The 26,357-nt window shown below is 34.4% G+C and overlaps 2 protein-coding genes across 10 annotated transcripts in view; one reads left to right on the forward strand and one right to left on the reverse strand.

Moving 5' to 3' along the window:
• Positions 1 to 20,946, reverse strand: part of MBD5 (methyl-CpG binding domain protein 5) — a 375,179-nt gene extending 354,233 nt beyond the window's left edge. For 6 of the 7 annotated variants that reach the window (XM_033113042.1, XM_033113046.1, XM_033113041.1 and 3 more), the window contains exon 1: positions 20,198 to 20,317. The gene's annotated coding sequence lies outside the window, so the exon portion shown is untranslated. Of the gene's footprint in view, positions 1 to 20,197 lie in introns of all 7 variants that reach the window. The other variant, XM_033113043.1, reaches the window with a different exon arrangement.
• Positions 20,299 to 26,357, forward strand: part of ORC4 (origin recognition complex subunit 4) — a 67,958-nt gene continuing 61,899 nt past the window's right edge. The window contains exons 1-2 of one of the 3 annotated variants that reach the window (XM_033113051.1): positions 20,299 to 20,432; positions 21,174 to 21,278. Coding sequence is in view for 1 of the 3 variants with exons in the window: in XM_033113049.1 (XP_032968940.1) it covers positions 21,141 to 21,278 (138 nt within the window). In the remaining 2 variants the exon portion in view is untranslated. Of the gene's footprint in view, positions 20,433 to 21,115; positions 21,279 to 26,357 lie in introns of those variants that run through there. The other 2 variants (XM_033113050.1, XM_033113049.1) reach the window with 2 other exon arrangements.

Genomic DNA, 26,357 nt, shown 5'->3' on the forward strand with positions numbered 1-26,357 from the left:
AAGTCCAGTCTCCTTTTCCTTTTTTAGCTTTAGAGGCAGTCACCTTGTAACTCTTATAAAATTACCAAACGCTAGTTTGGAAACTTAATCAACATCACTGTTTTCTTTCCAAGAGATTTTGAGATCTGCAAATTTTCTCACTTGCTTGCTCTATGTAGGCTTTCTTTTTTTTCGCTCCTTCATCTTCCCAAATTTGCTGAAATAAATTTTGTTTTTCTCTTCATTTAATGTAGATGTTAGGGGAACTATACAGCTGTTTTTTAAATAAATAATGTAATGGGCCTTGATAACTTAAAATTTTAAACTTGCCCTTGTTTTTGAAAGGCTGGTCTAAATATCTTTAGGTATCCAAGGGCATAATTTAAAAAAGAAAAAAGGGTGGGGGCGCTCTTTGGCCTTTTACTTGAAGTTCCCTATAGCTTACTCATAGTTACGAGAAATGTTTTATCTACATACATGTCATAAACCCTTTTTCTTCCTCACAGAAGCATATGTTTCTCATCAGTCACATAAAGAAAGATACAACTTTAATATGTTATACAGGCACCGAACATAACTGATAGAAAAAATTGCCCAAAAAGGGTAGAGATGCATAATCACTGGTTTTTTCAGTGTAGCAGAGCCCTGTTCACACGTTTGTTTAGTTATTTTAGTCACTATTATGCAGAAAAGGAAGAAAAAGCATGATTTTTTTTCTGAACCACTGTAATACCTAATTGCTTTTATAATAATAATTTACTATATCTATCCACACAAATTCTTATAAAATCCTAATCTTTTTTAAAGCAAGAATACTAAATGCTAATCACTTATCTACAACTAAATTTCTCACCCGAGGTTTAATAGGCTAACAGTGCTTTTGTACGTATCTTCTTCTTAAACATGATTCTTAAGAATATAGCTAACCTACAATACTATATTAGTTTCAGGTGTACACCATAGTTATTCAACATTTATATACCTAAAGAAGTGATCACAACGATAAGTCCAGCAACCATCTGACACTGTATCACGCTATCACACTGTATGTATCTTTTATGTATGTGTTCACAATAAAAGGTAAGCAGCAAACCAGGAAGTGAGCCAGCTCTCTTAGGTGGCCAGAGCTTTTCTATCTTTGTCATTCTCACAGTAAAATATGGGAAAAGAAAAAAACACATTTAACTTGTTAAAAGACTACACTATGCTGTGAGAAGATTTCAATGTTTATGTTTCCATGTAAGTTCTTCAACTCCAACTACATATTTAAGAAGAAAGTCATATCCCCATATGGAATTTCACATACAAGCCAACAGGTATTAAAAGCTTTTTTGTTTATGCTTTTGGAGAGAGAAAAGGTATAATAAAAGAAGAACGGCAGTGGAGACAACAAGGCAGAATCTTATTTGCCCCAGTAATAAAATTCTGCATCAAAACGTGTAAATACTTGCTTTAGAATAACAGGGTGACAATGCTTATAACATGCATGAGCTGTGCATGTGCGGGCCAAGACAAGGTGGACAGTACATCTTAAGTCCTGGAATAATACTTCTCAATACTGGCTGCATGCACCTCAGCATCATCTAAGGAGCTTTCAAAATTATCAACACAAGGGCCCCACCCTCAGAATCTCATTTAAAAATGCATCTACCAGAACCACTATATTAGAACTAGGAAAAAGATGTGTTTGCAAAAAGTATTGCTTTAACATGTAGAATTGTTCAGGATGAGGTAAGCGATTAATAAGTTAATGGGTATGTATATATATATAAATATATGTACATATATATAACACACACATATATATGATAAAGATTAAATTGTATGTTATCAAAACTGATACTGGAGTTTTGACAAATAAAATAGAAACACTATCATTGTCATTTACAGCAATTATCATATTTGCCTAATTACCACGAATTTCAACAATGATTATGAACACCAGTAAAAATACATCAAATTAACCGCTAGTTTTACTTAATTAGATGACAGAAACATAGAAATAAAGGCTTATAGGGCTGGATACTCAACTCTGTATATATAGTACATGCTCAGATTTAATGGACATGAATTTATTTATAATTTTAAAAAATAAAGAATATATTACCTAGCAGTAAGGTGCTCAGATTAAATATCAAACTGGACAATTGTCCAGTATTATAGACCCACTGGATTCCCTTTCAGTAAATGAGGAGCAGTAGCCTATACCCAAACCACTAGCGAATATTTCAAAACATTAACTGACAAGCCAGTACTCTTGTGCTTAATTGATACTCACAAAATAATATCATTTTATGTATAAAACTCCTTACTCCATATATTATTTTCATATAGACTCTATAAATTAATTTCAAAGATAATAAAATTAAAGAATATTATATAACTCAATAAAATGAATATATTCAGAAGTGAGATGCAAAGGGAATTTCTACGTGTGAAATAATTAGCTGATGATTAAAATTTCAGAAATGTTTTACCCTAATCTCTGGTTCTTATTCAAGCAGCAGTGGCTTCTGACTTTCCAACACCCAGTTTTCTTGTGTCTCTTTTAGCCCAGGGTAGGAAGTGATTTTAAAACCACTTAAATACAACAGAAGAGCTCTCTATTTAAAGGAATTCTTCAGTAAAACCTTTTCACGATTTACTTTACAGCCTTTGTATGTTCAATTTTTCATGTAACAAATTTCTTAAAATTTGGCACAAAGATAAAGTGAAAATAGTATGTGTTCCTAAAAGATAAAAACACAAATATATACCAGAAAAATAATAGTTTAAAACATGCAGGAGACATTATATTGTAACTATAAATAATATATAAATATGAAGTGGGATACTTAAAGAAAACAAGTTTTCTTATAAATTATGTTCATATCATATTATATCTGGAAGAAAGATACAGTATCATTATTTCTGAGATGACAGATCTAAGGTTGTAAAGTAAAGCAGAATAGGCATTTTTACTCCCAGTCAATATTTTTGTCTGTATTTTGTTGTACCATCTTTCTCCATTGCCATATGCATTGTAGGTGGGATGTTTCCTGTTGTTACTATGTCTAGCCTTGCAGCTTCAACTTTCAAACAGTTTATTTACTTCTCAAAGTGTAATCCTATAATTGTGCTATGCTGGCCCCAAGTCAAACTGTTACTAGGATGTGTACCTAGTTTTTCTATTTAATACCTTTAAAAAAAATTTAAACTGTTTGTTACCCTAAAGGAATTTAAATAGTAACACCGAATATCAAATACAAAAATTATAATGAAAACAACCATGAAATCGGATAACTTTCTTACATATTCTTATATCTATTAATTTAATCAAGACCTTATGTGATTGGAATGCCCTTTATAATTCGTTATGAAGTCTTTTCTTACCAGACATACCCAGGATTAGTCTGTAGTAGCAGGATTTCAAACCAGTGATAGATCAAAATGTTCCCAGGAAAAATTGTCTTTAATCTTCCACAATCCTATTTTTTTTTCCCAGCAACAAGTACACAGTAGCTAAGTAAATTCAAGATAATTAAAGGAAACAACTTTCTTTACTAAGAAAAAAAAACACACCACTGAAAAATTATCGTAGACAAGAGCTTCAGGAACCATGACACCAACATATGTGACTTCCAGTGGTACAGAGCTACCTTTAAAAATTGTACAAATATGGATTTAGCAAGATCCAGAAGGACTACGTGGTGAATGTTAAAGGAGAACAAAAAAAAAAAAAAATTAAAGAAACTCAAATAACATAAAAAACAAACATGAAGAAATAAGTTTCCAAAGTCTAATTCCTTATATTATATTAAACTACGTTCAAGTCCAAAGTGCCTGGTCCAACTTTCTAGGCACCGGGCCTTCTTCTCTTTCAGTTTCCTGCTTTAATCAAGTGGCAAAAATAAGCAGAGATGGAGGCAGGGGACCTAAGTCCTAGATATACCCTTTGCTGTATTATCTTGGATAATCCATTAGTCTTTTCTCTGGTCTCTATTTCCTCATCAATAAAATCGAGACGTTGAAAATGACATGCCTTTATTATTATCACCTAGAAATATCTGTCTTACAACTCAACTTATATCCCCATTCTCTAAGTACCTGAAAGAACTGTTTGTTCTTTGTAAAGTCGATAACTCTTTAAGCTCTATGGTCCCTGCCTATCTTTATTGCTGAATGTTGGGCTAATGAAAAGTAGTTAACATTTGTAGAACAAGTAACTGCATGAATAAATATTTGTGATTCTCTATACCACTATGAAAAACCTGAGATCGCTTCTCAATCCTAGGACTCTTCTTACTTAACTGCCTATGTAATATGAACACAGTGTATGTTTTTTCCTCTTTGAAAAAAATTCCTGCTTATAAAAAGATTAGTATTTCCTTGAGTCAGGATTTGATTTCCCTTAGCAGCTGACGTTGGCCTTAATAATAGTCTAAAATGTCCACAACCGTCTCATTTAAAGAGAATAATCCTTTCCACGAGCCATAACTTTAAAAAAGATTATTTAAACCTAACAATTTTTTTTAGCAAAAATTTAAAGTGGCATGATCACATCAGGATTTCCAAAATTTGAGTTTCAAACTGGGTTATTAGATGATTAGGTTCCCTGAATCTAGGACCCTAATCAGCAGAATGAATATATGAAAATAACAACAACAACAAAAAGAGATAAAACATTTTGTAGAATTTGTTTACAAAATTTAAACATTACTGCATGTGGAAAACAGCAAGGACATTGTGTCTTTGAATACCTTGCTATTTTAAACACATACAGAATTATCTTTGTTTAGTTTTCTATAATAAAAGTGTGATTTATGTGAAAATCCCTATAAATGTTTATTAATTGATTGGAATACTAAATTTTAAGTTTTGTTATTTTTAAAAGAAAAATTCATGAAAATTATTTCACATAATAATCCCTACCTCCTAAGCAACTATGAACAACTACTACAAATTTGGAATTAGATACTCTCCTATTACTTATTTGTGTAAGAAGCCATTTATAGTCCTTTGTTAATGAGATGGTTCTCTCTGAGTCTTTTAGTCATCATCTACTTCCTGGATCCCAACCAAACTGTTCATCACATTCTTAAATTGATGAATTATAGACACTATGCAATATTTGAAACAAGAAAAAGATAAACATTTATTTAAAATTTTTCTCTAATATGTGCATAAAAATATAAATACTGTTCTTATAATCCTAATAGTTTTCAAAAGTTCACTGTACAATAATTTCTTCTTTCAAACTTGGAATCGTTTTTCACAGAAACTAAATATTAAGAATGATGGTCAAGTTCCTAGGGTGACTCGGGAAGGCACACTGAACCCACATTATATAGTACTAGAATACTGATAACATGAGAAAAAAGGTTTTGAATTTAGTTTATCAAAGGTTGGGGTGGAGGAGAGCCAGTTGATAGCTTAAAAAAGATATTCAACCCTCAAATGTCCTAAGGGATAGCTAGGGCAACGCTTAACTTTTATTAATCTAATCCTATTTAAAACAATTTTTTAAAAAATAATCTTTCAGTGAATCAATCTTAATTAAGAGGACACATCCAAAGGAGATAGGAGCCAATGAAATTTCTGAAGGACAGAACAACAGACTTCTCCCATTTATTTTGCCAACTAATAGGTTTGTTGTTTGAATACTTAATAAGGAGTAAAGATACCTTGGCTCAGCATACTGGCACATGAAGTATTTCAAATTCTAATTTTAGTCTTTCTCCTGATGTTTCTACTGTCATGCTTTAAAAGGTTCTGCATTTTCTGTGTCTCAGTTTCTAGAAGGGAAACAATAGGGATAGTTTTTCCCACTATCAGTAATAAGATTAAGAAGTAAAAAATAATATAAAAATTTTGACAAATATAAAATACCACTTAAAAATCTGACATATTTAGTATGTGCCTGGCATTTTTAAAGGTGAGATATATGTATATATATTTAAATAACCCTGAGGTGAGTACAATTATTACACCCATTTTACTAATAAGAAAATGGCAGCACCGAATGTCACACAGCTAGTAAGAAGTAAGGCAGGGATTTAAATCCAGACAGTCTGGCTCTAGAGTCCAGGCTCTTAACTTTTGAAATATTGCCTATTTAATGTAGGAAAAATAAAACAAAGAAAGAAAACCTATTTACATATTATTTCACTTAAAAAAATTATCAGGGGCCAGCCTGGTGGTTCAGGCGGAAAGATCTCCATGCTCTTAACTCCGAAGGCTGCCGGTTGGATTCCCACATGGGCTAGTGGGCTCTCAACCACAAGGTTGCCGGTTCAACTCCTCAAGTCCCGCAAGGGATGGTGGGCTCCGCCCCCTGCAGCGAAGATTGAACATGGCACCTTGAGCTGAGCTGCCGCTGAGCTCCGGATGGCTCAGTTGGTTGGAGCGTGTCCTCTCAACCACAAGGTTGCCAGTTCAATTCCTCGACTCCCACAAGGGATAGTGGGCAGCGCCCCCTGCAACTAAGATTGAACACGGCACCTTGAGCTGAGCTGGCGCTGAACTCCCGGATGGCTCAGTTGGTTAGAGCGCATCCTCTCAACCACAAGGTTGCCGGTTCGACTCCCGCAAGGGATGGTGGGCTGTGCCCCCTGCAACTGGAAACGGCAACTGGATCTGGAGCTGAGCTGCACCCTCCACAACTAAGACTGAAAGGACAACAACTTGATTGGGGGGGGAAAAAAAAGGCCTGGAAGTACACACTGTTCCCCAATAAAGCCCTGTTCCCCTTCCCCAATAAAATCTTAAAAAAAAAAAAATTTATCAAAAGCACTGCTGTAAGCTATAAGTAGAATATTTACTTTAACAAATAAGTGTGACCATTTACTTAAATTTCTCTAATATCTGAGTTCCACAGCATTTATAGTTGCCCATTTTATTAGCAAAATGCAGCAAAGCAAAAAGATGAAGTAAATCAGGTCCTCATTTTCAGAATTTCAGGAAAGCTTTAAAACAGTTTTAAAAGTAATAGGTAAAGTTATTTTTAGGATAGAAAAAAATTAAAAATGTAATGTATATATAATTTTACAAACATTCTGAGAGTTGGTTATTACTAACAATAGAGCAGAGACAGAAAAGGAAAGAAAGTTTTAGCGAATGTCCACAATACGCTAGGACTTCATATGCACTCTATCCTTTAGTCACAACTCTCTGAGAAATGCATCACTATTCTAATTTTACAAATAAACTAAAGCTCAGAACCTTAACAACTCACTGAAAGTTGTACATATATGTGTACTATACGTAGTATTCGGTATATGGAGCCAGTTTTCAAACCCTGGAATGCCTTGGAAGCTCTAAAGATTGCTCACTGTTAACAAAGAGTCTAATGGTTATCACTGATCATCTGTAAGTACTGTGGATATAGAAGAGTATAGAAACATATTATTAAGAAGTTCAATATTTAATTTTAAGGATAAATTTCATAACCTTTCTTTCCCAAAGCTGTAGGGTTGTTAAAACAGAAAATGATATTTGTCTCACTTTTACATTTTTCACAGAAATTTTTTGGATACATGCTTATAAGCAGTGAAATAATATGAAGAAAAACTTCCTGAAGTGTGTCCCTCAGAATCTGTTTTCTGGTTAAGAGGATTAAAAATGCTTAGCACAGTGAGTGGCACAGAGTAAACACTCAGTAAGTGTTAGTGATTACTGTTGCAGCAAAACATTTTGTTGAGTATTCTTTAATTGCAATCATGTTTTCTAAACTTTATCTGATAAAGGAACCTTGGGCATGGGAGGGAAGTGTCATACCTATTAACACAGAACTACGGATCTCTACAATACACTTTGACAGAAAGACATGTAGGAAGCTGTAAAACAGAGGAAACACATAAGTCCCTGAATAATTATCAAGTGATCCTTCATTTCTATTTAGAAAATACACTGACCCCTTAAGAGTTATTGGATAAATTTAGTAAACTGTCTTTTTAAACACTTGGGGTCTATGAATCTCATCAATGGTCTGCTAGATGCTGCCTGAAAAATAAGTCAATGCTAGTGATATTGTCTCATTTAAAATGTTTCATAAAGAAGTAAAACATCAAATAAGTGAATGAATAATCACTAAACTTAGTTCTGTAGTTCTGAATTTTAGACATTAATCTGCTTTAGAAGCATGATGTGCCACAGCTGAGAAGGCTAGAAAGTTAAGTTTAAGATCAGGTGATTTCAGTGCATTGGCAGAATTCATCAACCAATAGTAATGTGATACTTACTATCTATTCAAAGAAGGCTTGCACATATTTTACCTCTTCCTTACAATTTAACAAATCTTTGTGATATTTTGATTTTAATAAAGTTCTTGTGACTTAGTCCATTTTTTTAATAATGTTCTTAATATTTGGGGCATTTCTTGATCTTCAGTTATTAGATTATTTATTACTTAATACAAACATAAACTGGTATTGAAAGGGGTTTAAAACTTAATCAACATGAAATAAAGAAATTTTATTGACAATGTTATAAGTTAGATGGAAAATAAGAATTAAAAATAAATATTCTTCAACTTCGTCTTTAAAAGTACTACTCCAAGTAAGGTACATTGTATTTTCAAGGTCTGAAATAGCTGATGTAACAGCAATTTATAATTCTTTCTAACTGTGTGAATTCCTCTAAAAATAGCCAAAATACAGTTGGCACTATATTGCTATCATTTTGCAATTCTGCTTTTCTTAAAAGAATTTAAAAAATTTTTGTATTCTAATAACATTGACACAAATGTAGGGCACTACATTCCAAACATTCAATTTGTGAATGTGATGTTTTCCACCTTCCCTGTCTTGGTCTGCTCCAGATATCACACTGTTTCATATCCAGGTGGCAGCTGAGGGTCTTCTCAAGTTGTCCAATGTGATGTGTCCCCTACGACCTTTGCTGTGATCTCTTACACCAGCCTAGTACACTTGCAGGCTTTTTCGTCTTCATTACTCACAACTTAGTAGTCAATCACACCTAGGACATTCTCCTGAATACAGACAGACATCCATTTTAATCCCTTTTCTTGTTTTTCTTTTCTAATCTCTACCTGGTTATGTTTAGGGCACAATGTTATATTTACAAGTTTCCATTGTTGTCTGTGTTTAAGGGGTTTCATGAGACTTCACCACTACAACAATGATTCTATGGGAAAAAGCTTTATGAATTTTAAACTGAAATAAAAATAAACTTTTGTAACACAACCCTTTTATAAGTAGTAAGCTTTTTGCACTGAGCATAAAGAATATTAGTCTAAGCTTAAATAGTAACCCTAAGGATAAATAGTAACCTTGGCCTACAACATCTTGCAGTTTGGCTCCTACTGTGTTTCCCTGAAAATAAGACCAGGTCTTATATTAATTTTTGCTCCAAAAGATGCATTAGGGCTTATGTTCAGGGGATGTCCTCCAGAAAAATCATGCTAGGGCTTATTTTCCAGTTAGGTCTTATTTTGGGGGAAACACGGTACATAACTCCCTAGAATCACCTTTTACCATGTCTCTCTAGTTCTTAACTTGTCACTTTGACCTTAATTTAATGTGAGGTACTATGCTCTCTCCTCCCTCAGGATCTTTGTGCATACTGTTCCGTCCTTCCATATATTTTTTCTCCCTCTGGATGAAGTTAACTCTAATTCATCAAGATTTTAGCTAACTAAACATTTCCTTAAAACAAAACAAAACAAAAAAACAAAAAGGTTCCCCTGATCCCAGTGATTGGTTAAATTATCCTTCTAAATGCCCACATATTAAATACCATGTACCTCTCTACAGCAATTGGAACAGTTTCAACTTTGCATTTATTTATATCATTATTTGATTAATACCCTTCTCTAGAGCTCTAGGATGTAAGTTCAGAAGATCATGACCCATGTCTATTTTTGCTCACTATTGCAGTGAGCATATAATAGGCAGCAACATGTATTTGTGCAAGAAACACACTGGCAAACCACACTGGTAAAAAAACAAAAAAAACAGACATAATGAACACTGAGTCAATGACCCCTACATCCCCCCCACCCCCAAATCACTGACTTTTCGAGCAGAAACAAAATACAGAGCCATTTGCTAGAACGCTTTAAACTCGTTATTTTTTAGGAAAAAGCTCAAATTCCTGGTGGTAGGAGTAGGTGGGATGGTAATTTATGTGATGGGGCCAGTTGGAAATTAGATGCAAATAAAACTTATAAATTAAATGGAGACAGTATAAGCTATATCTTTTTTGTTAATTTTAGAATTAATTTATATATAATATTTATAGTTTTAATTATGCATTATTTACTACTGATTCTAGGGACCAACCTGGGTATGAATTTAATTATGAAAGGTACAAAAATCCTCAGTTAGTAGCCCTGGATAAAATTTTCCTGTTTTAACTATAGTGTTTCATTTCCAACTCATATTCAGAAAATAGTTGCTTCAGACTATAACAGATTTTCCAGTCATAATTGCAAAGTGCTATTTATTTACTTTCCTATTTTTTTATGCAAGTGTTCTTCGCCCCTCCACCTACCCCCCATTTCTTTTTTGACCTGCATTCTGGAAAATAAAGTTTTAAAAACATAAATGCTAGGTATATTATTTCCAACCACTTTCCTAATTTACCAGGTTATGCTGAATTTGAATCCTAGCTTTCAAGCTAGTAAAAATAGGCTTCCTCATCCCCTCATCCCATTGGAAGTTTTGGCTTTACTTGAACTACTCTCTTCTGTGCCAACCTAGGGTCTCTCCTCTACCTAAACTCTGATGAACTCATGTCTTCCCAGGAAGCCCACTGTGATAAATCCCACAGAATTCTAATTGCTTCTTTAGTCTGCATACTTACATACTCAGTTTGATGTTATTTTACAAAGGCTCTTGGAGTGTTTTTCAAGTACATGTTTCAGTCACTTAAAAAAAAAAAACAGGGACTTAATCTTAAAACCTTCCATTTTATTTTTGTCTTCTATTCAAACGAGTACCTGAATATAGAAAATATGAAAATGTTAAGTGACTATGCCATCTGTATTTTGAATGAACATACAATTATTTGGATCACTGATTAAAATAATGAAAGTCCATATTAGGCCCATATATTACATCTTAAATCAGACTGAAACTGACTTACTGTCTAACAATTTGACTGACATTCTACACTATCGGTTCTCCAGTCTACATTTTCCCAGGATAGTGAGAAATGTATTTTGCAATGAAAAGCAAAATATTTAAAAATCAAGATAGATTATATCCATTGTTCCTCTCTCAATTAACGAGGCTTTTCATCCTGTTAGATAAGATTAGATCAATCTAACAGACTTTATTCTGTATCCAGCTATGATGACTGTTAGCCAATACTCAATGCTCTTCAAGGTATTCAAGATATGTATATTCATGTGATCGTTAGGAGCTAGAACTGCAATTTTCCTGGATCATTCTATTTCTCATTCCTTTCATATATTTACTATTCTTCCATGATAAAATTACTACAAGAATACAAGCTTACTATTAAAAATAAATCCAAGTAATGCTAAAGTATACAAAACAATAAGAGTTCTGCAACCTTCCTGCATCCCACATATGTGCTTTCTATAAACCAAGGATATAATTTGGTAATGTTTTCCAGAACCTTTCTTAATACATTTACATAAATATAAGGCATATGTTTTACACAATTTTTTATTTTATAATTATATGTGCATAGAGCATAAAATATATATTATATATGCGAATATATACTTGAATATATTACATGCATATTATTCTGTATGTGTATTTTTTTTTACATAAACGTGATCATACTGCGCATACTATTTGGTGACTTATTTTCAACTTAGCTTGCCTTAGAGATCTTTCATATTTTTAGCATGCAAATCCAAATTTTGCATGGTTGTTGGTAGTCCTTTTTTTCAGATACCATGGGTAATACTTTCTAACATTCTACCTTATAATAGTCCAAAATAAATGGATAATTTCTTTCAGTGCCCAAGAAAATGAGTAATATAAATTTTTCCATTGTAATATTTCTTAATTAAAATTAAAAGCGTTTTAGCAAGTAATCATTCAATTTAATATTTTTCATCCTAATTCTTTCATCTTTTCAAACCTCCTATAAATTTATATTTTAATAAAAATATACATGTATATATAAAGAAGGTATACATTTAGTAAATTAAGGTCTAAAATTTAAAAAACTAAATTTATTTTTATAAAAAGAAAAAGAAATATAATATAGCAAATCTATCTACTATTTAGAAAATTTAAGCAAATACACACAGAATTCATTTTCTGACTCACTAAGGTAAATTGTGCAAAAACAGAGAAGCTGCTGAAGAAATGTTTTTTTAAGAAGTCTTAACAGCTTTAAGAAGAAAAACAGACTTTTAAAACAGTTAACCAACATATTTAGAACATAGAAACCACAAATAATGGAGCAGCTGACCAGAAAAGCAACATAAAATTAAATTAAAATCTGTAGTATGTGGGTCTAGTTTCCTCTTATACATGTAAGAACACTGCAGTAATATGACTACTATTTTTGTTTTTCAATAGACAACATATTGCTACGTTCTTTAAACTAAAAATAGGACTCATATCAATTGGATAGCGAACTAACATCCACTACAGAATTTACTAATCTAAAAAGAAAAAACTAAACTGGGACTACTTAAATGAGATATGCAATAATATAAGCTGTCAGGTTTTACTATCAAAAGATATCGTTAAAGGAAATACTATACTATTTATAATAGAAATATGCTACATTTTTAGACTTCTATGAAAATTAACTGTTAATACCTCCTAAACGAAAATAAAAGGTATTCATAAAGAGTGACATGATATGGAAAGCCTATGACTACACAAAATCATTGTCATCGTAAAAGGCGCTATCTGTAGCTGGTATGAGCTTTCTGATACATAGTAAACTGAACACTGTAGCTTTAATTGAAGTTTGAATGTTATAAACAGTTAGATGTCTGGCTCTGGCCTGCATTCTAATACCATCAGCAGAACAGAGATGGGAAGCATAAACAAACCTTTTAACTAGATTACAGTCTCTAAAATGGCCAAGAAATCCTTCAGCATAAACTCCTGTATGACAAATGTGGAAGAAGGAAAATCATTTTGGAATAATGGTAAAAAAATAGGCTCTAAATTTCTGTCATTACTGGAACATGTATTTGACTTTCTAAATACTTTGATATTGCTTAATATTCATTAGTGATAAACCTTACATTTAACTTTTCCAATAAATAAAATTCCTTTTTGTCTCACATAGCTGCTGCTTTTTAGATCAGTATATCCCAAGTAAGGAAGCTATTTAAAAATCAATACTTTGTTTTGTTGAATACAGAATACCTCCCTACCCCCAACTTCAGTGAATATATGTATATAGCCTAGATTATTATTTTTAGGTACTAGCAACATTAAGAATGCATGGATTAAGTTAATTAATGGTCAACAGGTGAGTAGAAACTTCTGGACTCAAGGTGTATAAAAAACAAAAGTTTTGAATACGAGGATAAATCTAAATACAAGTTATACTTGGTCAACCATAAGAAACAATTTAGTTTTACTTCTAACTTCTGAGATCTAGACATTAATTTTTTCCCCCTAAAAAAATGGCGGCACAAGAACTGTCAGTTGTAACACTAGCACCATACAGAAATTTTTCCTCTCATTGATGGAATCTTGGTTGGTTGGCAAAGAACTCAGTGAAACATCGATGTGCAAAACTTTTTTGTCATTGCAAGGTTGGTAAATTTATTTATATAATTCATTTTAGTCTTTTAAAACAATACATTCTAGGGCTGCTGTGTGCTGCCAGGAGCGGCCGGTGGCCAGTATGAGTGGCCAGCCGCTGGCGAGAGCTGCCGTGAGCTGCTGAAGGATCACCGCCTGGCGGGTGGAGGTGGGGGCAAGGCTCATAATACCAGCATGGGCCAGAGAGCTGTGTTCTACACAACTAGACTGAGAAACACTGGCTTGAACTGGAGTTGGGGGGTGGGGGGCGGAGGTGGAAGAAGGGGGAAAAATAAAACCAATACATTCTAATAAATTAATGATAGAATTTAATTACAAGTTCTCTAGAAAAAAAGTTGTATGTCAACTGAAATAAGGACTTAAATCAGAATTAGTCACATCCAACTGAATGAACTATATGCTTCTCACCAAGTATGATATCATTAGCGATTTTCTTTTCCATTATTTCCAGCTACATAAAAGATATACCTTAATAAAGGTTAAGCCTGGTTCTCAATGTGGTCTCTCTGAAGAGTTATACTGAGTCATTCGAACTTCTGAAATCTTACATGATACAGACGTACCTCAAACAAAAATGCTGAAGTTAGACTCTTTGCTTTTAACTGAATTACCTTTAGACTATCTAAGGAAATTATTTGGGACCATAAACTTATTCTCCCCCATCAATTATTCAGATTGTTCTTAAAAGCAAAAAACCACTTTTGTTCTAAACTTTCCTTTCTGAAATATAATAGATGACATAGAATAGTTCTTTAGCATTTAAAAATATTTCTAAATTCCTTGGGTCTTAATGCACTGGCATAATACTTATAGGGTGACAGAGTCAGTGTCAGTATATAGGATGAATGTGTATTTACTTAGGAAGGATATAAAGTTACTTGATTAATAAGATAGAATTTTTAAAAATTATTCTTTCCTCCTAAAAGCAGAGGATGTAAAAATCAACTCTGGTTACATGGGTCAAAAAGTATTTTAATTCAGTAGCTGCTTTAAAGAACAACTGTATAATAATTTAGGCATCTAGAGAATCCAACAAGTCCATTCTTATACTAAAAATATTCCTGACTTTAAGGAGTACTAAAAAAAAAAGACTACATTAAACTTAGTTCTATTAAGTTTATTAATTAATTGTGAAAATATTGCAAGATACGGAGAGGGGCCAGAAGGTATGTGTATACACACTGAAGCACTAGGCAATATAAATTCCCCTTTGATTAGAGGTTTCCACTATCCATAGAGTTATATAAAAATTTAAATAGTAAATGTTCATTGGGTCACGAACTGTTGGAACCTCCAAACATCATGTAGAAAAATGCTAATGTAACTCCATGAAAAATACAAGAAGTTTAATATGTAGAAGGCCTAAGTGTCATTTTCGCCATGCAAAAGAGAAGATTGACTATGTATATTTTATTTTAAGTTGTATACTGGTCTGCATCTGTTACTTACAAAGGATTGTGTTTTGGTTTTCTGTCCTTGAAAACTTTTAGAAATTTTCCTTCACTCTATCAATAAACTACTGGGGCCATGATTTTACTAATGTTTATCAGAGTACTTACTGATAAAACTCTTTATTGTGACTGTGTTTTGAATTAGAAAGTGTCATGAATTTACAGTGATAGAGTATTCTGCTGCTATATAATAAAATGCTGTTTTGTCAGTAACTGGTTTCCTCATTTGTAACATGGGGTCAATGTTACAAAGTTCACCAGGCAACTGTAAGGACTAACTGGGATTGATATATTTATCACAGTGCTAGGCACTTATAATAATAAATAGTAACTGTGACTACTACTAAAATAGAAAATTAAGAATGAATGTGAAAGAGATCAGAATTGAACATGAGTCTATATGTCTTCATAAGATACTGTACAAGCAAGGGATCCCTTCCTTTTAAATAATAAATCAGTATTATTCTAAAAGGTATATTTTAAAAGGGCGAAGGAAATTTAGGGAATCTCTCTCTCTCTAATATACTTTTAAATTACACATGAAAGCCATGAGAGGAACAAGACAGTAGTCTTTGTTTTTTGAAACTATCGACTAAGAAACTTGCAACTCATTTTACTAAAGTTATAGAAACAATATCACATTATAGAGACTAAACATTGCAACTAATTTAGAACTAGAACTGGGAAGTTTCTTAGGAGGATCTTGGAAGAATATATCGAGTACACATTAAAAATTCCAAAACTCCTATATAGTATATACTATAATTATTCAATGATAATTAAATCATACTGTCAGCTTAAACTATGGTAGAAAATATCGTGTTTCCCCCAAAATAAAACCGGGTCTTATATTAATTTTTGTTCCAAAAGACGCATTAGGGCTTATGTTCAGGGCTTATGTCATCCTGAAAAATCATGCTAGGGCTTATTTTCTGGTTAGGTCTTATTTTCAGGGGAAACACGCTAACTAAAATCTCAGAATGATAAAGCATAATGTCTTCCAATGAACCATGAAAGATAAACTGTTGTATGAGATATAAAAAGAAAAAAAGTTACTTTTGAGGAAAACAGTTTAAGTTGGGAAAGGTTTTGTTTGTTTTTTTTTCTCAATAATTTAATAAGAGATACTTTAATGAACAGTGTTGGTCATCTTCAAATAAAAGTATATAGCAATAAAATACTAGCAAGGATAGTCACATAGACTATTTTCATGGTTTAAAATTAGTGAATTATATACAGAATAGAAATCTCCAGAATACAGTATTAAGTGGAAAATCTTTCTTTATATTTTTCTATTTTAATAAAATACAGCAATATCATTTTTAAACATACATTTTTTTCCACCTAACAGTATCCATTTAGTTAATATAAAATTTATTTAGGTAGAAACATCAAAATAAAGATATGACCAATATGCTTCTGGAATACAATTAAGATATCTCTTCACATTAATTGTAGGGACAATCCTTCTTTCTCAGATGCCTAGCACAGTGCCTGACAGACAGTAGATACTCAATAGATGTTTAATGAATAGCTAAGTACAATCTGTTTTGCACATACATTCAAAATCCAGACAAGTTTGCAAAGATACATAAGTTGGACATAGGCTTTCTGGCTGACTTCATGGGGTCCCACTGATGACTAGGAGTAAATCTTCATATCCATAGAAAACTGGAAAGTTGGTAATTGTCTGGGTAAGGACCAAAAAAACAAAGTCAGGGAAACATGTCACCTAAGTAACAGTTGCTTTATAGAGCTGGTAAAAGCCTAATCATTCCAACAACCTACTGCACCACTCAGTAAAATGAAAGTTAAGTGTACCCTGAACACTTGCTAGTACATTTTTAATTGGAATTTTTTGATCACCCCTTATTTAAAATATATCACTTGTGTCAAATTGCCTCCTGTACAAGAATTAGGGGGGAATATGTTTTTATTTATTATGAGTACTATACTGTTAACAGGATTTAATTTGGCGATTAGAAAAAGTGAGAGCCACAGTAAAAACAAAAAAAATATTGTAGCAGGGAGGAAAGAAGAAAGGAGTAAAGGAAAAGAATCTCAAATATGGGAATAAAGAAATTCACATAAACCTAACTCAAGTATCAGTTATGACAAACAATCAGTAGGACCTACTGTGCACCAGACATTGTTCTGTGAGGCATAAAAATGCTAACAAGACAAAAATCTTTACCCTTAAGTAATTCATACAGCAAGACTTACAATAAACATTTATATTACAATATGCATTCTTCTTATACATATGGTCCTTAATACAAGAATTATAAGTATATTTACTGATTAATTGGAAGTGTAGGGGAAAAAATAAGCATTAGAGGCTGCTAAAATAATTACCAAAATAGTAATAATCCACCTCTTTAAAAAAAAATCAACAAATCATTGAGTTATAAATAGACAAAATTATGGATTTAAAGCTATTTACCTTAATAGTCTTAGAAGAACATGCCTCCATATAAGACCCGTAAGTGCTATACACAGAAAGGACTGTAAGTGATAGTTTTATTTCTGACAAAAGAAAATGAGGTAGTGTAGCAGAGTGAATGACAAGAGACCTGAGTTCTCTGGTCCATGTTCTGCCCATTTATAGGCCTTGGAACCTTGTGCAAGTTCCTCAAACTCTTGGCACTTCAGCAATATGGAAAATGAAAAGTTGGATTAAGTGACTCCGAGATATCACCTAGCTGAAAATTACAGTCATAAAATATATTTTAATACTTAAAAAAATAAGCCATAATAAAAATGAAAGGTTTTCTAAATGTAAATCATTATCCAACGTAGAGGAAGTCTGGAAACTTCAAACCATTTACGGTAACCCTGGGGGTGGTAGGATACTGGAATGTTTTCAAAGGAAAACAAAGTAAGTAAAGGTATTATGCTCAAGACTAAATCTTCACTCGTCTGGGCAACTACCACCCCAATTATCTACACAACTACCTTTACTAAAAATTGATTTCTTCACTAAGTTCTACTTTCTATCTCTGTGTTAAGGTTGCAGATGTATTAAGGGGAGGGCAAGAAATCCTAGGTAGACCTGGAATTGTAGTACTGATGTTGAGAGAAAAACTTGAACTTGGCACATACTTCTGCTTAAAAGCACCATTTACACCTCAAAGAAAGGTAAGAAACTGTTCAAATTTATAACAGAGAGGAGAGAAATAAGACCATATTGTTTACTGCTACACAGCTTTTTTTTTTCCTGTGTGTAAATACCCACTTTTGCACACAGTTGATAATTACAATTTTACAGAACAAGTTTCTACATATGCAATGTTTTTTTGCCACTAAAATATAAGCACACTATGTTTTGGCTTAACATCAAGAAAATAAAAAATAAATAAAAGTATTTTCATGTCTTTATAATATTTATGTCATATATCCTTCTAGATTTTTCTTCAATCCTTTCTAGTTGATCAAATTGCTGTTTTCATATTACCAGTCTGATCACAAAATTGCTGCTTTACAGAAGAATATTTTTTGCTGACATAAATTATGGGATCAGAGATTCCAATGCAGTAACAAAAAAGGGTGTGAGAGAGAGAGAGAGAGAGAGAGAGAGAGAGAGAGAGACACACACACACACACACAGAAAGACACACACAGAGAGAGAGAGAGAGAGAGAAAAAGAGAGAGGGGTGTGTGTGTGTGTGTGTGTGTGTGTGTGTGAATGTGTGCATCCATCTTTGAGGAAAAGATAAAGAAATGTATGTATGAAACAAAATACCACTCTCCAATGTAAGCCCTAATAAAAGGCCTATTTCAGAAACATACTTTATACCATTTGAGAAATAAAATGCAGCACTGAATTTGAAAGCCATTCAATAAGAATATACCATGTAAAAATGGAGAATAGTGATTTCTGTCAAAATTGTTATTCTGTAAACCTAAATCTGGATTTATCTTTCAATTTATATCTAATTACAGTGAATATAATAACTACAACTTCATGATTTCTTTGAGTCATGAAAACGTATTTTAGAAATTTGTCTCCTTTCATATATAGTGAGCAATTTGGTTCAGTACCCCAAGAGATGAAAAACTCATCTCAATTTACAACAGTAAATAAATAATTCAGTTAAAACTGAAAGTGGTACCAACCCAGCAAACTATTGATGGAGAGGTTTGGCCTTCCATGAAGCCAGAACAACATAAAGTTTTCAATGGGGATTACTTGTTCAGACAAGTTACAGAGATTAGAAAAATACCCAGATTAATTATGAAATAGCTAATATTCTTATCTTATGGAAAATATTATTAACGTATGTAGAGAGATACAAATACCAGCGGCATTTAAACTTTAAGCATTTTAAGCTTTGAACTTTACATGCTGATATATGAAACAAACATTTAATAAAATAAGGCAATAATACAAGTCAAAACCTAACCAAAGGCCTCTATCAACTACAAATTTGAAATTCTCTATGTAAGTCAGACAAAACGAAAAAGGAAAATTAAACCCAGAAAGCAAAAACTAATCAAGTCTGTTCCAACACTGAAGTCAATATCCAAATCACATACAGAACCAAAAAGGGAAAAACACTCAGGTCTACAAATGGATAAGCAGTTCCAATACAATCCAGATCCCGACATTTTCCCACTCAGAAACAAATGGAGTGGAGCTTTTCCTGGAGAAATAGGAAAAAAGCTCTCCAAATGAATTTTTTTTAAGTGACATCTAGAAAGTGTGTCTCTTTCTGTCTCTTTCCCTGGCGCCTCATTGGAGGAAGGAGGGGGTTGTTTTTGTATTCTCCCCCACTGGAGCAAGACACAATCAGATGTTAGCTGGAGGAGAGAAACCACTTTTGACAACAGCAAATGAAAATAAAAGTGCCCTTCCTCCTCTGACAGGATGGGCACCCACCTCACACACCCCTCCCCACTCCAACCCCTCCTTCACTCGCCCCCCCCCCCACCGGCACCACCCCCTCCTCACCCCGGAGCTCCACTGCGTATGTGGTTTGGTGCTACTGTTGCCCCGGAGTTAAAGTCAGAGCCAGAGGAAGGCAATGAAGCCCCCACAGACACACTTACCTTTCCTGCCCCCCACTTTTGAGTGCCTTCCCTGGAGCTGTGGAGGATGACACAAAGGGTAATAAAGGGGGGGGAGTGGAGGAGGAGGCGGCGAAGGAGGAGGAGAGCTGGGGAAGTGGCTGCTCCTGGGTGTAGTGAGATGTCTCCAGCCAGGGCCAAGCAGCAGCAGTAGCAGCAGCAGCAGCAGCAGCAACAGCAGCAGCAGCAGCAGCAGCAGCAACAGCAGCAGAGAAGGGTCTGTGTTGCTAAGAGGCTTTTGGTCTCTTTCTCTCCTCCTCTCACGGCCGAAGAGGAGGAGGGTGGAGGGGGCTCGGGAGGGAGGCTACTGGAGGGATAAGGGGGTAGGAGTCGTGGATGGGGGTTTTCGAAGAAGAAACTCCTTCTCCTTCTCTCTTAGGCTCAATCCCCCTCTCAGGTCTCAGGGCTGGAGGGTGGGGGAAGGAACTCAGCCGCCTTCCCCCCACCCCCCTCAATTCAAGGTTGAAGTGGGGTAAAATTAGTGTCCTGTCCCTTTAAAAATAGAAATAAAAGGTGCCCCCCCTCTGCCACTGCCTCTCTCTTCATCATCAGCTGCTGCTGCTGCTGGGGTCTCTCTGCTTGGGGGGGGAGGGGGGGTTCGGGTAGAAGAGACGGGAGGCACTTACTGCGCATGTCCCTCTCTGACGGGAGGCTGGTTGGTTGAAGGCAAGAGGAGGGGGAGGGGAGGAAATGAGATGGTTTCCCAGAAGGCTCCGAGGCGCTCGCGACCCGGAAGACATTGTAGCAGGGGGTAGAGGGGCGGGGGCGGGGAGTAGGAGGAAGTCGCTGCTCTTTAACACTCTCAGCCCCCTCCTCCCTCATAAGAGAAAGTGGAGGAACGGAAGTGGGCGTGGACGGAGGGAAATAAGGTCACGTGTTGGGGCGGGAGGTGGGCGGGGTGGGAGAAGTCGTAAGTGCGCGAGGCATGCCGGGAGTAGTGGTGTATCGTTGGCAGCAGCAGGTGAAGCTGAACGGACTACGAGACGGAGGGATCCTGCGAAGCGATTCCCGCAGTGTCTACATCCCTACTCTGCCCTGGGAAGGACAAGCTTTTCTGCGAGAGGTAACATGGGGTAGGCGGGCCTCAGGACGAAGACCAGGGGAGCCAGTGGCGAAAGGCGAATCGAAAGGGGGGAAAGGAAGGCTTTGGAGACTGGGAAGCGAGAAGGGGGCCAGGCTTGTCTAGGCCAGGCAGGCCAGAAACCAGGCGGATTCCTTCTGTCTCGTGGATGAATCCCCAACAAGCGCAGGGAGTCCTGATGATACTAGATCTGGGCCTGGGTGGCGACTACACTCGGTGGTAGTGAGGTCCTGGTGTAAGAGAAACGGGATCTCTGGAGCCTCTGCAGATGACTCGGGTGACTGCTGCTTCAGCTAAAAGCAGGGGACTTATTCAGGGAGAGAGACAGACAAGATCCATGTGTGAATTTTATCAACTTACAGGATTAGACACGTTGCTTATACTGAGTATTAAGACCGTCAGCCCTTACTTCGCTGCCCTCCCGGGATCTCTGGAGTGGCTTTAGGGAGGGAGTAAGCTGGGAAGTCTTGAGTGAATTTCCCTCCATGTCTTCTTGCGTTGTTGCTGCAAAAATGTCTATGCCTGTTCTCAGAAAGGAATATAGGCTTGTGTAGTCCTTGATATTGAGTGTTGCAGTTGAAAGAGAAGGGACATCTTCAAAGCTTTCACGTTCTACAGTGTAAACGAGAGAGTTTTAAATGGGCGTTTTGTTTTAGGTGTCTTTGGTCGCTAGCCTCGGATTTAGAGCCTTTGGTTTCTCAGTGCTACCTGTTTTTGCTGGAAGTAATGTTTCCCTCATAAATCAGAGCTAATTCAAAATATTTCAGATTCATGAATTTACATTAGTAAAACATTTTAGTAAAATGGCACTTTTTTCCCCACATTCTGTTTATACAGTCTTAACTAAAATCATTCCAATCTTTCAGTTACCATCTTTTGTAAAGATACTTTGAAAGGTTATCACTCAGGTATGTTTTTTATTAAGACCAGTAATCTAAAATTCCTCATGTTTATTGTGTTGCTATTATTTAATTTTGTAGTGGGTCCTTTAGGGTACACTGGCAACTAAAGAAAGGTACTACTTCTTTTCTACGTTTTACTGATGTTTTGGCAGTGTACCCTATTTACATGCATCATTGCCTAGTGCTTACTACTTTCTCTGTGTGCAGTAATCTTGTCAAATGAAATAAAAACTAGATTTCTGTACCTTAAAATTTTGTTTATATTGAAACCAGATATTTACCATATAACAAAAAATAATTATAGCAAAGCAATTACAGTGACTTAGATAACAATTTTAAAATCTTTTTCCATGGTAAAATACTAAATATGCAAAAAAGTGCACAAATAATAGATATGCAATATAATGAATATACACAGTGAACACTGTAATCACTACCAAAGTCAAGAATTAGAACATTGCGGTCGCTGGAAACATACTCCTTCCTCCATCCGTTCCTGACCATTTCCTCCCTCCTCACCACTCCCAGAGATTAACACTATTTGAATTTTTATGGTAATTACTTTCTACTTTTAGTTCAACTATTTTTTTAACCACCTATGTCAGCATTCCTAAATAATATAGATCAGTTTTGCCTGTATTTTACCTACTATATGTAAATGAATTATATGTTATTTTCTCTCATGTTGCTTATATTTAACCCTGTTATGATCCTTAATTGTGTGTTCAAATTTATTATGTAAGGGTCATTAGATAGCTATTTCAGGTCTCTGTGAACTTGGCTGGGGCTTGGTCCTTACTGATGGTTCTCACTGAGGGAAGATCTGGCTGGGGCATAGTTTGGGGGATGGGGAACCCTGATGTGCGTTTCTTTAGGTATTTAGAAGCCTTTTCTATTGGGCTAGTAAGAGTCCAATGAGAAAGATTTTCTGGTCTTCCTCTAAGTCACTGGTTCTTGGCTGTGACAATATGATCCCCCCACCCCACCCCACCCCCCAGACATTTGATTATCCAGAGTGGGGTTGTTAACTAAAAACTGATGACTAGAAGCTCTAGGTGCTGTTGAACATTCCTCAATGCTCAAGACAGCCACCCACAACAAAGAATTGCCCAGTTCAAAATATCAGTAGTGCCTATTACGAGAAATTGCTCCAACGTACAATAAGCCTGATTGCTAGTCTCCGAGAACCAAGTGAAGAAAGAGCTCAGAAATCTCAATATTCAGTTTTTCTCATCTATGATACCCTCACCTTCTACTGTGCCTGGTATCCCCCAGTGTAGAGTCCTATATTACCCTCTATAGAACGTCTTATCTTTTGATGGGGTGGGATAGAGGCTTCCATTTAATTTTAACTATTTTAGTGCTGCAAGTCTTTTGGAGATGGGTTTGTCAATGAGTTCTAGCCCTAATTACAATACTGGTTATTACATGACCATGATGTTCTATGTTTATCCTATTTGGACAGGATTGGCTGATGAGACTGAATAACTTTGTACATTTTACTAAATGCTTAAATGGGAAAATAATATGAGTAAAGATTGTAAACTAGAAGATACATGAAATCTGGAATTGACTGCTGCTCCCATCCTTTTATTTTAGTTTCATCCCCCCCTTTTCACTCCAAATCCTGCTCTAGGTGCTTATGTTCAAACAAGCATGTGTTGGGATTGCTAGTTTTTCCTAATTTCTTTTTCCCTATAATCTCACATTCTTCCATCAGTCTTCCTCCTCACCTCTAATAAAAACACAACAAAATGTTAGCCTTTTACTGTTTCCTTGATTATTATAGGAATTGAGATTAGTATGAGATTTTGACCAAAAGAGTTGAGGTCAGACTTGGCAAGATTAAAGTTCTTAAATGTGTTAGCTTTTCTTGTGGCACATATATGTACATTTTTACTTTCTCCTATGTGCTTTTATCTTTTCACTATTTATGAAAATAAACATTTTTTTTTAATATAGATGACCCAGAAATGTCAACTGACATTGCTCTCTTAAATAATCACTTCTAGGTGTATGTGTCTCTGTCAACTTATAATTATATTGAGTAAAATACCGAAAATACTTCCTCTAAAAGCTGAGTTGCAGCTAGTAACCATTAATTAGGCTTCGGTTGTTATTATCATGTCCAGTCTTATAGTACTCCTGTGATGCATATCTAGTGGGCATCATGTTTCTAAAAAATTCATGTTGAAACAAATTTTATATCTGTGACATGTTCAAAAGTTAAAAATTTTAGTGCCACAGTACTGATGACTTTATTCAAATTATATATTATTTTATTTAAGTGTGCAAGATGATTATTTTCTAAAGTTACAAAATAAGCCAATATATATATATTCACTGTAAAAGTGATAAGAAAAATGAAAATCATCTGTAATCCTTGCCCCTGGAAATAATTTAGTTAAGATGTTGATATATGTAATTTTAGTCATTTTTACTTATATTTCTATACAGTTATTAACAGAGTTGTATCATAGAGTTTTGTCGAGTACTTTTAAAAGAAATAATGTATAGCCAACATCTTTTTATTATATTAAATACTCTTCTAAAGTAATACTATGTTTATTTGCTATATATTACCAAAATTTTCTGCAACCTCTTAGAATTGGATTTCTGAATATTGCCATGATCAGTGTTGACAAGAGAAAATAAAATATAAAATCTTTTTTTACTTCCATGTGTAAATGTTTTTGAAGCATCAGAATTTCTTTAAAAACAACAGATGAATTAGTTTTAAAGTAAGGAACATTTTTCTTGAATTACCATCCATTGTTTTGCAACTTCCTTTTTATTCCTAGTTTGCTGAATTTCTTTTTATTTTCATCACAAATCGGTGTTGGATTTTGTCAAATGCTTTTTCTGCATCTATTGATAAAATCATGATTTTTCTTCTTTATTCTTTTGATGTTACAGATCACATCAATTGCTTTCGGAATGTTGAATGAGCCTTGCATACCTGGAATAAATCCCACTTGTTCTTTGTGTAAATTATTTTTATATATTATGCAATTCACTTTGCTAATATTTGTTGAGAATTTTTGCATCTGTATTCTTGTGAGATATTGGTCTGTAGTTTTCTTTACTTGTAACATTTGGTCTGGTAATGCTTGCTGCATAAAATGACTTAGAAAGTATTCCCTCAGTTTTTATAATATTTTCTGGAAACAATTACAGAGTTGAAGTTATTCCTTCCTTAATGTTTGATAGAGTTCACTAGCAAAAACATTTAGGCTTCATGTTTTCTGTTTTGGAAGGTTATTAATTATTGATTTAATTTATTTAATAGAGATAAACCTATTCAGATTATTTCTTTTTGAATAAGTTTTGTTAGCTTGGTCTTTCAGAGAATTGGTCCATTTCATCTAGGTATCAAATTTGTCAGAATAGAGTTTATAATTTTACTTTATTATAATGTCCGTAAGATCAGTAGTGATTCTCTTTCTTCATTTCGGATAGTAGTAATTTTTGGTATTAGTCATTTGTGTCTTCTCTTTTTTAATCTTTTGTTCTTAGTTAGCCTGACTAGAGGTTTATCAGTTTTAAATTTAGGTGAACCAGGTTTTCATGATTGATTTGTTTTCAGTTTTATTAATCTCTGCTCTAATTTTTATTCTTTCTTCTGATTTTGGGTTTAATTTGCCTTTCTTTTTCTGGTTACCTAAGGTGGAAACTTAGATTATTGATTTTAGGTCTTTTTCTGTTCTAATATATGCATTCAGTGCTATAAATTTTCCTCTAAGAACTTCTTTTGCTGCATCTCATACATTTGGCAAGTTCTATATTCATTTTTATTTCATTCAAAATTATTTATTTTTCTTGATTTTTCTTCATTGACCTATGTGTTATTTAGAAGTATGTTTTTTAATCTCTGTGTTATGGGATTTTCTAGCTATCTTTCTGTTAGTCATTTCTAGTTTAATTCCATCATGGTATTAGAGCATACTTTGTATGATTTCTATTCATTTAACTATAAAGTGTTTTTTGGCCCCAAATGTGGCCTAACTTGTTGAATGTGCCATGTGAGCTTGAGAAGAATGTTTATACTACTCTTGTTGGATGCAGTATTCTATAAATATCGATTAGATTCATCTGTCCAATTCAAGATTAGATTCTGTCCAATTCAAGTAAGTCTTTACTGATTTTCTGTCAATTACTG

Source organism: Rhinolophus ferrumequinum, chromosome 8 (assembly GCF_004115265.2).
Source record: "Rhinolophus ferrumequinum isolate MPI-CBG mRhiFer1 chromosome 8, mRhiFer1_v1.p, whole genome shotgun sequence".
NCBI lineage: Eukaryota > Metazoa > Chordata > Mammalia > Chiroptera > Rhinolophidae > Rhinolophus > Rhinolophus ferrumequinum.